Below are 13,501 nucleotides of genomic sequence, written 5' to 3' on the forward strand. Positions count from 1 at the left end.
GAAAAGAATTGCCTCAGAAAACTTTGCTAGGATGTGGAAATGTGACTTTTTAAGCCTAACGCATAACATGCAGCAATTAAAATCAATCATCAACCTCTGTGTGGCCAGTTTGCAGATAAATATAGTTGTGCAAAGAAATGTCTAGAAAATTACACACAAATACTCAATAACAAAAAAAATCTGAATTTTTATCATACAATAGATTCTACATTAAAATTTTATTTGGAAAAATACCTGCAACACATTTAAAATTATTTGAATTTTGAAACTGCAGCACTCATATGGCTGTAACATAGAGGTGCATTTTAAAACTGATTGATTTAATTTTAGTTTGAAAGCTAAAATCTTTTACTTAAGACCAAATGAATCTTTGTTCTTTGCATCACATCTTACAGTATAGTTTTACCATTATAGCTTTACTTAATCCTGACACATTTTCCATTGCCGTCTTTACGGTGTACATTCATTTACATTTAAGTTTCCATTAAAAAAAGGCCAAGATTTGAACACTGATCCATTAAACCAATAAGTACAATGTGTTTGTGAGGAATGGAAGCAACATGCACAAAATTACTTACAATCTCTCCAGTGCAGAGTATTCAGAGAAAACAAAGTCGGGCAGAATTTGGATCTTGTTGCTCCTCAGTGACCTGTAATAAAAGCCAAATAATGTCAGAATAACATTAAACACATTAGGCATGATGTGACACCTACAGTACAATGAGTTGGAAAAAAAGGTAAAATGACTAAAGCATTGTGAGCTCTGAGTAACCACACAAACAACCCCTGCGTTTTTATTCAGAATGGGTTTTAAGCATTTTCTTTCACTATGAAAGGGGAAGAACCATCTACTGGAGCTCCAGAGCACTTAAAAATTTTAAGATGTCTACTGTATGAGAAATTAAATAATTTAAAGACAGGGACATTATTCTTTCAGAGCAAAATCTTCTGCAGTCTCAAACACAGAGGGATGGCTAAAGCCAAACTTCTTGAAAGAATCTAAGTGTCAGCGGCAAATCATTTCCAGTTATCAGAAAAATTGGTGTTTATCGAAACAAATTTGACTTTAAGTTTGTTTGATAAAAATTTCCACCAACAGCAGCAACAGAAGCCCTGCAAATATACATTAAATTATGCACAATGAATATAACAGTTTATCTCGCTGAGGTAAATTAATCTGCAATGTTTACAAAAAAAAAATCCCACATTATGCAAATAATGCTAGAAAATAAGGGTATTTCCTTATAAAAAGACATTTTTTTTGCTTGTTAAGCTAAAATATATCAGCATGTAAAATTTCTAAAATTTCAAAAATATGGTTGATTTTTATTGTGCTTTCAGTCAAAGAGAAGGTAAGAAAAGAGATAAAGTTTACACAGACATCCTTTCTAGCCTTGGATGAACCAAGACAAAAGAAAACACATTTAAACACAAAAAAACAAAAGGAAGATAATTTATTGGAAGGTGACTAATGAAGCACAAACTGCAGAGGGAATACTTTAATGTTGAGGAAACATTTAAGTGTTTTGTTGGTGCTGAGAGACTATAAACATTCATGATTCTGTGATTCAGCTTCACAAACATAAGATCAAATCACATCAAGTACTCACCAAGACAACAGCATTTACCAGTATATGTTGCTGTTTATCTTGCTCTACTACTGTCTAGCCCAGAACACCCTTGTAAATTAGATTTGTGATCTCAAATTACAAATCTAATTGGTTCTTTTGCTTTCGCAGATGTGTATCATCCATCTAAAGATACTCTGTTGGAAACAGTTTTGTGTATATTAAATTTACAGTCATATTTTTTACAGCTTTATACACACAGATGCTTCAGGTTTAAGTAGATTTTTTTCCCTGGGTAGATAAAGTTAAAACCATTTCAGTTAATAAAAATGACCCATTGTTATCTGATGGGAAACAAAATGCTACTAAATCATGTAGAGCCTTTGTCCAGGACAGGATATTAGTTACAAACTGAAACAAATTAAGGTGACCAAATGAAAAAATTGAGAGGCTCAGTTACTAACATTCATTCTTTCTCCTTGGAAGAGTGTTATGACTAAAATAATAGTCAATGTTTCTTACATTTTAAATGTCGGATTAAAAGACTTGAAAATAAAAGTTTGTAAAAGTTTAAAACAGTCTAAGATGTCAGGCAAAACTAGTACTAAGTTCTTAGAAAATGCATACTACCCCAAATTTACAGGGGCAGTATTATGCATTTTCCAGGCACATAGTGATCTGTGTAAATATGCGGTGCTTTGAGGGAGCAAGCGTTTAGGTATCCCGATTAGCTGCCACTGGAGACTGAAGGATCTCTCAAACATTCATCCAAGTATCAAGGAAACACTCCTGGTATGCCTTTCATGAGGGAATAACTTTATAACATGGTATAAAGCTCAAAAAACTCAATCTAGCATGACTCCCCTTAAGCGCTTTAAAGTCAACATAGTGAGGGATTAAATGATGTACCCAGTTCATCTGAAATGCAGTGGTAAATCATTCCAAACTTTTGGGGCAGAAACTGAGAATGAACAGTCACCTCTCAGCTTCCTCTTTGTTTTCAGGAAGACTGACAACAACTGATCTGCTGACCTGAGAGAAAGTGAGGAGATAATATGACTGAAGAAGATCTGACAGACAGTGTGGGGAAAGGCCATGAAGACATTTGAAAACAAACAGAGGAATTTTAAAATCTATTCTAGACTGAACTGGAAGCCAGTGAAGCCATCCTGAAGTCAGAGTACCTTGCTCTTGCTTGGTAAGGTAATGAAACTTTGTTAAAAAAGCACATTTTCAGCAACAAAGCAATTCAAAGTGCTTTACATGAATTAGAAGGAAATACAACAAAACAACAAACCAAAGGAAAGAGCAAAAGAAGAAAAGAGAAAACAAAATAGTATAAACCCATGTTCAAGAAAAAGTAGTCTGTAATTTATAAACCAGTAGGTTTCTCTGGATTCTTGTTCTGATAAAGTTGAACAAAAGTAGTTTCTCTAGAGTTTCTCTGGTTTCTAAGTTTGTTATAATTCCTGCTCTGGATTGAATGAAGTCTTCTTATCTCTTTGCCGTATGGTAATGTATTGCGACAAACTGCACATACGTTCGTCCAAATAGCCCTGCAGAACAGTTATATTATTCTATACTATCCCTGCTGCTATTATTTTGTTGTAAATATAGTGGAATACAATAATTAACAATTTTATTGGATTATTTTGCATGATTGTAATGCTTTTAATGAACTTTCGAGTTAAATTCAAACAGCTCTCCTACCAGCAGTCTGCTGTCAACTTAATAACACACTGTACTGTCCTGAAATTCACTGGACTACTTAGTAACATGCTCTGAAAATGACTCAAGAGTGTTCATGGTGAATTTAGGGATAAAAGACCAGCGATCATGTTTCCAGCCCTCTCTTGGGGCTTTAATTACAGACAGTTTTTCTGTAATTCTTTTGGCAGAGTAACGAACTGTGAAGTTGATCTCAGAAGTGTTACTGCAACAAGTGTAATTGGTCTGTTTATTTACATTATGATTTTTACGAAGGTGCCTTCTGGTACATTTAGAGTAAAATTCAATAATGTGCCATCGTCTGTCTCTGCTGCTTTTTAATGGCCTTGTGAAGAAATAAAAAGTAAGTGGAAAGAAGTTTCAGAGCTTAAAATTACTGTAAGTGTAACCTGGAGAGTCAGACTGAGAGTGAGGCACTGAATGGGAAATAACCCTTTTATAGCGATTGGCACGATGTGGGAAGTAGTAGGCCAGTCTAAGACTCATCCATCCATTTTCTATGCAGAGGCGTTGCTATTTCCAGCACTCAGTGCACAAGACACTGGGGAAACAAAACTGGAGGACACCACTTTATCACACAACAGACAACCTTGCACAGAAACACACCAAAGGGCCATTCAAAGTGACTGCACTAAGAGAACAAGCAAACGCTAAGCAGACATGTACGAGCTGTGATTTGCAACTCTACCAGGAATTTTGCCAGGAATACTTCCCTCACACATTCTCTAAAATTTCAAATATGAACCACTAAATCTTTTGTAGATTCTTAGAGATTCTTTCTGAATCACTTTTTCAAGGATTTCAGATAAAAATTACAATCTGTAAAACATTCTTAGCTTATTTGTAATAAGGGTTGGGGAGTAAAATGTCACAGTATTATTTAATGTAGATGCAAAGTAAAAGCTACCACAATTCATTACAGTTACTAAGGACAATATTATGCATCATATCTGTTGGGGGGCGGGATATAATACATCTCTATTTTTATTCATTTTCATTTTTTGTGAAAAATATTAGCAAATATATTTTATGCAAATAAAGTAATGCAAATACATTCTTTTCCCTCAGTGTCTGAATTTAAATCAGACCAGACTTTTCTTGTTTTAAGTCAGTTACCAAAATAATTTCTATTCTCTAGATGCCAAAATAATGAGAATAAGAATGTGTCAGAGATTGTTTTTTTTACTCTTGTTCGAATCACAAGTTTATACAGATGGATTATTATCTCTTTAAGCAGTGAGCTCTGCAAGTCTGGCTCCTCCTTGGGGACAATTTTCAGATGGTGGAAGGTGCCATATTCATCTGTTCAAATATTAACAAAAATAGACACAGTGGTAAGTAAAGTAAACTTTTTTTACAGACCAGAAACCCTACAGTGCGTTACGCAACTTGAAATAAAACCCCCCACAAAAAATGAAATAAAATAAAACAGCATTTATGTGACATAGAACAATATAAAACAAATTGGTCAGCTTCTTATGGTCTGATGAAACTAGTTGAACTGTTTGGCCACAATGACCATGACTAGATTTGGAGGAAAAAGAGGAACACCATCCCCTGCTACCAAATACTGAGGAAGTGTATGTACGCGTCTGACTTTGATTTGATTTTAAAGTAACATGCCCAACACTGCTAGCAACATAGATGCGATTAGTTTTGAAGAACTTCAAATGTAAACACCTTAAAATAAGGAACATATACTGACAGCAGAGGGACTTTTGTAATAATATTGAAGTTTACAAAATAGCTGGGAGGCTCAGTCTCAAGAGAAAGACACAGATTAATGAGACTGGAAATGTTAGTGCCATGACTGATAAGAGAGGGTAAATCAGATGTGGTAGAAGATGGATGGCTCAGTATGTGACCCAGACTAACGGAGAGAAATGAGACGCTTTTAGGGAGTTCACGACATCAGCAAGCTGGGCTTCAAAATTATCTGTGCTCAACTAAAAAGCCAGTAATAATTTTTAAAATATCCTATTTATGCATATTATTCAAATTCAAGCTGTATAAATTTGAATACTTATTGGATTTAATTATGTCAGCTCATGTGTAGCTGTGAAATGAGGGAAGCTGTAGCACAAGTGGAACAATCTATATCAAGGTGTTTATGACAGTTAGACAACTTTTGTTTCTCAGAAAAAATACTCTGAAAGATTATTGTGTTTGGTCTGTGTAGGCTCTATGATTTTGGCTCTTTAGAAATGTATAAAAACAACTGTGTGGGCTTTGAAGTCAGTGATTTTTGACTCATAAATGCTCTAATCAAAGCTAATTTTTTCATCTGAAGTTATTTGCACAACTTCAGCAGCCAACATAAATTCATTTGTTTCAGACTTTGAGAGAGCTATCCTCCCCTTCAAATCATCTTGGTGACTGTATTAGTCTTTATTTAGCAGACAGAAAACTCTGCAGCATTGTTACTAACTGCCACATGCAAGCAAGAAACCATATTCCCCATAAAACCATCCTTACACTGGCTGCCAGACAGATTTGAAATTAATTTTAAAATCATCCATGACTGATCCTAAATTGTGGAGCAAATTGCCTCTTCACATCAGGTCCTCTCCAATATTAGACATTTTCAAAACCTATTTGAAAACTCACTTTTATTCTTTGACTCATAATAAGAATAAACTCTTACTGGTGAAACTATATCATTTCCGACTCAAGTAAATTAGGATGAAAGTATGAGCCTGGAGGGAAGGCAGGAGGTTTTGTAAAATTGACTTTTTTGAGCTTCATATGATACATGGAGTGTTGCTTTGATTATTTCATCCATATTTTATATTTTATATCTCCCCTGGCAGCCATTACTAATTAATAGTGAACTAGCTATTAAAATAGTTAGTTATGGAACCAACGAGTTTAATCAACTTAACCTTTTCAATTTAAAAATGCTTGCCCATACAAAACACCGCCGATTTCCACAAAGATTGATTTTGGAACTTCCACCTCACAGAGCACCCCTCCCTCACCCAATCCCCACTCAGCTCCTCTAGACTAGTGGCAGCGGCAATTAACAAACACCTGGTGAAATCTGCTGAGCTTATTATACAAACTACTACAAACGACAGCTAATTCAGCAGCGCTTCGCTTTCACAGATGATGGGGACTACATATAACTTTTTTCGTCACTTAGAAAAGAAGCTCAAAGAAAGGTAAGCTTCGTTGACGTGATGTTAGCAAAGCTAGCTGTAAAGAGACACATAAGCATTTACGATGGAAAAAAAGTCACTCACTGCACTGAATTGCGGAGGTGTTGACTAACGTGTCGACCATCGTGTCACATATATGAGACAACACTGTCTCCAAAAGTCTGCAATATAGTGCTGTGACATTCACAAACAATCTGAGTCTTCTGAACTTCTCTTTACTAAGAACAGGACTGGATCTTACTGAGAGCTGTTCTTTGTTCTTGTAATGCTTTGCGTACACTGCAGAAGCTACTATTTTATTATATACATTGATATTTATTTAATTAGCAAATAAATAAAACACAAGAACGAAGGAGCACGCAGAACATGCCCATTGCTCTTTGATTGTTTTCGTTCAAATTGGCAGCTGTATTGTCTGCCATCATAGCAGACATTACATCATTGTGCTGCCTGGCTTCATGCAGTGGGAGAGAGGGTGAGAACAGTCTTGGTGAGCGCCTTGTGCTTGGTTACTTCTTGCTTGTTGCTCTTTGGTCAGCGTTCATAGTTGAGCGTTGTTTGCTTCAATTGCTATGTTTAATGGTGCAGACAGTGGTGATTTCTGACATGAATGATATGGGCAAATGCCCATGGCATTATCTTTTTAGATGAGCAAAACAAAGAGTTTGTTCCGCTTTTAATATTGATTAAATTTATTTCAGCTCTAAGTACTTAATATCTAGGTGTTTTGATGGGAATGTGAATCTTTCAGATCAATTTGATTAGCAATTTTGATCATATTTCACATTTTATTGTGTCATGTTAGTGCGGGGCGCTAGTATTGGTCTTGACTCGGTCTCGACTTCCCTCGGTCTTGGTCTTGACTTGGTCTCAGGTTAGGTGGTCTTGACTACAACACTGGTATATAGATAATTTTTGTGACAACTGAAGGTAACAGTTACTTGATTGTGCCATGAGATGGAAAAAAAAACTAAATATAGCTCCTTTAAATTTTGACGTCTTTCATTTGTTTCTGTCAAATTTGGTCATTTTAAATGTGCAGTTCTTTGCACAACTGTTGATTCAAATGTGGTATATTAATCAATTTAAATGACTTTCCCTGAGTCTGAAAAGTCAAAAGTTGAAAACCATCTTTTAAAAAGACTCCTGAATGCTCATAGACATGGACAGGGTGAAGAAGGCTTAAATCCAATCAAGACAAATAAGTTAAAATGTCAAGGACAAGCCAAGAAATATTTTAAAACAGATTTTTCAAAGCATCGATATACAGATTAGATGAGAGCCTGGATGAAAGAGTCCACAAATAGACCAGATGTGCAGATGGGATGAGCTGTTATTAAATATGAGCTGTAGTTCATATTTATATATATAAATTAAATATATTATTAAATATGAGCTGGTTTAACCTTTTTAGATTGAAGGCAGACTCAAAGCCTACTCTCAAATCCACCTCCAGTTTTCAGAAAACACTGACCTCAAGGAGTGGTTGAGGGAATAAATAAACCATGTTTTTATGCAGCGCATGCATAAAAATTCTTCACTGCATAACAACAACATTAAAGGAAATGTGTTAAAAAAAGTGATATATTCTCATAGATAAGCCAAAACCTAACTCTTACTTTCTGACATTAATAGGTCAGAGGTTTATGAAACTTTTGTGTTGACTTTGAGCTCTGTAGTTTTCAGTCATCAAATTAATCCTCAAAGAAAAACAAATAGCCTAATAACTGCAGTCAGTACATATTGAGGTGAAAATGTGACTCATTCTCATGAATGCTCATTTGTTCAAAGTTCATTCACCTCACAGGACACTGACTCAGCCAATGACAGTTTGAGGGACAAATGGTACTTGGCAGACATAGAAGTGAATATCTGAGAGAAAAGACTGGCATAGCAGCATCCACTTTGTCATGTGTAGATTAATGGAATTATACTACAAATCATATTTACTAACACATTAACAAATAATTATTTTCCCTTGCCCTAACAAAACCAGCCCACCCTCTAAATCTTTATTTTTAAAATGATCTTTAAATTAATTTCGCTTAAGAAGAACACGTTAAAGTCCTGAAGAAAAAATGACCTTCATTTTTAAGAATCCACTTGATGAAAAAGAAGGGATAATTTAAGAAATCAAATTAATCTAATGTTACAGTGTGGTGGAAAATGCAGAGACAGTGAGCAAAAGAGAACATTTGGTCAAAATTATATTTAGAGCTCTGGAGCAGTTAACTCTCTATTTTAAAGAACAGATTGTTGGCAGTTTTTCCAACAAAATATATCACAACTATGTATTTAGTTTATAGGGTTTTTATATGTTAAGGACTTTTTCATATTCATATTCATAAAAGCACATTTATTTGAAAATGGTTAAATTTTATTAGGTTATCTTTGGCTGATAAGAAAATTGGTTTAATGAAATGAAAAAAGGATACAGAGACATTCTGTGAGGGGGAAAGAGCCCCTTATAAATATTGGATTTCTTCATCTGTGTCAGTTTCAACATTTTGAGCAAAACCACCAGTTCTCATGATTGCTTGTAAACAGAAAACAAAAATGTGTCTCTTTTAAATCAATGCATCTAGAAGCTTTTCACAAAGATTCAGCTCCTGAAACATATAACTCTCTTCAGAATGTGAAGAATTTAAGAAGTTCAGCAGGATTAAGAGTGTTGAACTTACAGCCATGTGACATTTGGTGAAACCAGGGGAACAGCTTCCAGGTTGACCTCCACACACTTGATGTCTGTTTGGATGCAGTCACAACTTTCCGGGTACTCCTGCAAAACTAGCAGCACACAGAGTATATATGCAATTTGAGAGATTTGCTTATATTTGAACATATTAAAGACAGCAATCAGGTAAGATTTAGATGTTTTTTCTGTTACTGGTGTGACATAGTGGAATGAATTGAATGACCTAAAATCATGTCCTTTCTTACTGAGCTTTAAAAGAGCCTTGAAATGTACAATAATAAAAACCTGTTCAATTATGTAATTGTATATATGCACCGTGTAACCATGTATGTAAGTGATGTGTGTGCATGTATGTATAGACATGCATTTTTAAATATAAATATGTGTACATGTACATATGTATGCATGCATAGGGACAGAAGATACACTTTATTGTGTATTTCATGAACAGGGTATAAGTCTTGGCTTCAGCCTATTTCTTTTTTGGTAAATTAGTACATTTTTTTATTTTGTTTTCTGTGTGTAATGTTGATGTCCTGCGACAGACTGGTGACCTGTTCAGGGTGAACCCCACCTCTCGCCCTGAACGTAGCTGGAGATAAGCACCAGCAACCCTCCCTGTTGGAAAAAATTATCTAAGTTTATTTGAAAGGTTATGTTTTCATATTATTATTTTGTTTGTTGTTTACTTAGCTCTTTTTTCTTGTGATACATTATTAACTGTTTCTTGAGTGTTTGCTTGGGGGTTAGAAACGTTTTCACATTCCTGTGTCCTCAGCTGCTTTGGTAATTAGCTGCCTGCAATATCAGCTTCCTGATGAAACTGATTGGTATTGGTCAGCCTCGTGTGCACAGAAGGTTTCAGATCATCCTGTAGTAAAGGTCTTTGATCCATTCTTTGTGTGACTGTGTGAAAAAGCCCAACCTCCTTCCTTGTAATCATAATAAAAGGCAGTTGGGGAATGAGAGCAGACGGAGTTGACCACAGACAGTGTTTAACGGCGGTTCTCCGCGTCTGGCCTCAGCTTCCCTTTTCTGCAGAAAAGCAATTTGTGCTTTTGGTTGATTCCTTGCAGATTAGGAACTAAAATAGACCCAACACTCCCGACCCCTTTAGGGACAAGGGTGAACAGAAAATGGATGGATGGATGGATGGATGGATGGATGGATGGATGGATGGATGGATGGATGGATGGATGGATGGATGGATGGATGGATGGATGGATGGATGGATGGATGGATGGATGTGTAATGTTGATAAATTACAAAAATGAAGTGAAACTGAAATTAAGTCATTCATTTTTGACAAACTATGTACATATTTTTAAAAGAAACGCAATCTTTAAAAATTGAACAAGATAATTGTCTCATTGCCTTGCATTTGATCAATACGGTTTTCGAGTCAATGTTTTTTGTAGTAGTAGTTTTTGATGCAATCCATATGAGTAGTGGCCAACAGCGGCATTAGATGTGTTTGAGGGGCAAGCAACATAAACAAATTATGAGTCATTTGATCCAGAACATTTGTTTCATGTGTCTGCAGTCAACTGGAGTTTTTCACCCCTGGGCATTGAGTAGGCACCTACTGCTTGCTGCTAAATGGTGTGATGAGGATCTGCTTACTGTCAGTCCCACTGAAACCAAGTACAGTGGAGCAAAAGTTACAATTTGACTTTATCTTGACATTCAGTGTCAGCACTGCCTTTATTTTTTGAGGAATTTTAGGCTTTAATTGCTTCACAAGCTGCACTGTACTGGGATTTGGAGGTTAGCAGAAGGCTTGCCCAGGGCTTTTTGCATACAGATGGTACAACTACAGAACCTGGATCAACAGATTTCTACAAACTTTATTCCCACCTAATGAATATTGACTTGATGCACAGAGAAGGCACAAACTGAAACATAATGAGAATTACTTACAGCATTCATTGAGAAAAGAAGAAATTGCTGGTTGGTTCTGAAGGGTTTCTCCGATGAAATCTGCCAAACCAATGTTATCACCTGCAAATCAAATCAAACAACAGGTTGCTGAATTTGAATAGAAGAATTTTAAATCCATTAAAACATTTTTCTCCATCTAATATGGTTAATATTTTAAGTGTTTAGCCTGGTACCCTGCAGGAGATTTTAATAATAAATGTTGTGTATGGTGGAGAATTTACAAGCTCTGATGAGCCTTCATAAGACTTTGAATGGATCATAATTCACCTCGGATATAGTGTTGTGCAGACTTATATTTAGTTTTATAGAGAATTAATAAAAGAAGTAAATGTTTATGACAAGGCGATAACCGAGTATTTTGTTTCTCAAGGTAAAGTTTTTCTATGTGATTTATAGCAGCCCAATTTTAAGGGGAATTTTGCATAGATTAATCAAAGTCTATTGTAATGGGACAAAAAACCGATACTTTCATCTAATCAATCTGAATTTTCTCCATAATATTCTATGCAGCTTTCAAAGCATCTTATTTAGCAATAGTTGATGATGTTGGTAGCATTTTTCATGACATGAAAAGAAGCGTGTACTGCTACAAACTACAGAAACGTGTCCAAATAAGACTTCTAATGAAAGCAAATATAATTTAAAATCCACTGAGATATTCAAAAGATTTAGATTCAGAATGACATGGACAGATTTCAGTTAAAGTTTATAGAACAATCTTGACAGTGAGAAGAAACAATCTAAATCTCTTTCTGCATTTAAAAGAAACTTGAAAATCATGATGATGAATTGAGGTGGCATTGATTGAGCTGATGGTTTTTGTCCATTTCTCCTGTGTTTTGAAATATGTCTAATAGTCAATATAAGTTCATACTTCTTTCTGCTCCTTTTCATTCATGATTTATTTTAGAGAACTATTTTTATCTGAATCAATAAAATAAAACAAATAAAATTTAATACAGGTCTTCATTGAACTACCTGTAAGATTTTTCTAATAAGTAACTGTTTAACAAAAGCCAGATTTACAATCGGTGGTAATGCAGCTGTTACACATCCTGTTGCCCATCAACCATGTCTTTTACTCCACATCCCTCATGCTGTATTTAGATTGGAGTCACTGAAAGAGCTAGAAACAGCCTGACATCTTGTGCTGTACCAACATCCAGAAAATCACATTTCTTAAAATTTTAAATCGGTGACAAAATAATTTCATAAATTAGCATTTCCTGAAAAACACGTTTGTCATATTCCCATTTGTGTCTCTTTCCCATTTCATGCCCTGTTGTTGCATTTATTCTTGGTACCATGTGATGTAACTCTCTGTTTGGGTTTCTGTCCTGGCAGCAGCGTTCTCCCTCACCTGCAGCACTCCAATCTTCCAAATCACTGGTTTTTAAACTTTTTTTTTTATAACAAGTGCCGCCTTCTGAAAAGAACAAACAAAAAACAAGCTCTTTAAAGTGCCCCTTTTATGATGGGCAATAAAATACGGCTGTACAAGCTCACCCTTTTCAGCTAGGTACAGTTCAGACATTAAACAGTCGTTACTTTTTTAGTGTTTTCAGTCATTCTTATTTCCAAAGCACTAAAGAATAAAAACCAGAAAAAAATTAAATAAACTGTTATTCAAGTCAAAGAGGAGGCACACACAAGAATTCCCTCTTAAACACATCCGCAGTGTGTACCACGGTGCATGGTTTGGCTAATGATGGACACGATAACAGCCAAGAGCTCTTACCACAGTTATTTAAAGTTTTAAACAAATGAAACTGGAAGCAAACAGGCTCTTTCATGGTCAGAACACAAGGAAAGCTTCATGATCTAATGCCATCTTCCACTCACGCCTGAGAAACTTCTGTCAGATGTTAAACACCCCTTGGGGCGTTGGTGAAGGACGTAATACATGTACGGAGGCCTTGATCCTTGAAGCAGGTCATTACAGGTTTGAATCCTGGGCTGTTGATGTTTGCCACATGTTTTCCCACTTTCTCACAGCCTTGTTTCCTGTCAATCTATCAAACAGAGGCTACTAGAGCCAAAAAACAAAGGATTCTTTGAAAAGGACTTTTTATGGGCAACTGGTGTTGAAGCATCTGAAGGATCTCACAGGTCAAACGACTCGGCAAATGATGAGACTAGACCTCATTGTGCACCACCACAACGACTCAGCCAGGATCCTGTTTGTGGACTTCAACTCCGCCTTCAACACCATCAAGCCAGGCAACCTCAATCAAAAGCTCACAGTTATGGCCTCCACCTGTCAGTGAATCACAAGCTGACTGATCGACGGCTGCATTTCAGACTGGGAAGCATCTTCTCAAGCACAAGAACCACCAGGACAGATGTGGTGTTTTCTCTTACCAGTAGAATTTACATTTATAGCCAAAGTTCAACCCTAGTCTCACCCAAAA

General features: G+C 35.8%; 1 protein-coding gene across 1 annotated transcript in view; it reads right to left on the reverse strand.

Annotated features, from left to right (window-relative positions):
- rxfp2a (relaxin family peptide receptor 2a) overlaps window positions 1–13,501 on the reverse strand; it is an 86,886-nt gene that overhangs the window by 44,760 nt on the left and 28,625 nt on the right. The window contains exons 3-5 of the mRNA XM_044140093.1: window positions 11,070–11,150; window positions 9,136–9,241; window positions 579–650 (exon numbers count right to left, since the gene is read on the reverse strand). Coding sequence (XP_043996028.1) covers window positions 579–650; window positions 9,136–9,241; window positions 11,070–11,150 — 259 coding nt within the window. The remainder of the gene's footprint in view (window positions 1–578; window positions 651–9,135; window positions 9,242–11,069; window positions 11,151–13,501) is intronic.

This window comes from Gambusia affinis, linkage group LG15, assembly GCF_019740435.1.
Source record: "Gambusia affinis linkage group LG15, SWU_Gaff_1.0, whole genome shotgun sequence".
In the NCBI taxonomy this organism is placed as follows: Eukaryota; Metazoa; Chordata; class Actinopteri; order Cyprinodontiformes; family Poeciliidae; genus Gambusia; species Gambusia affinis.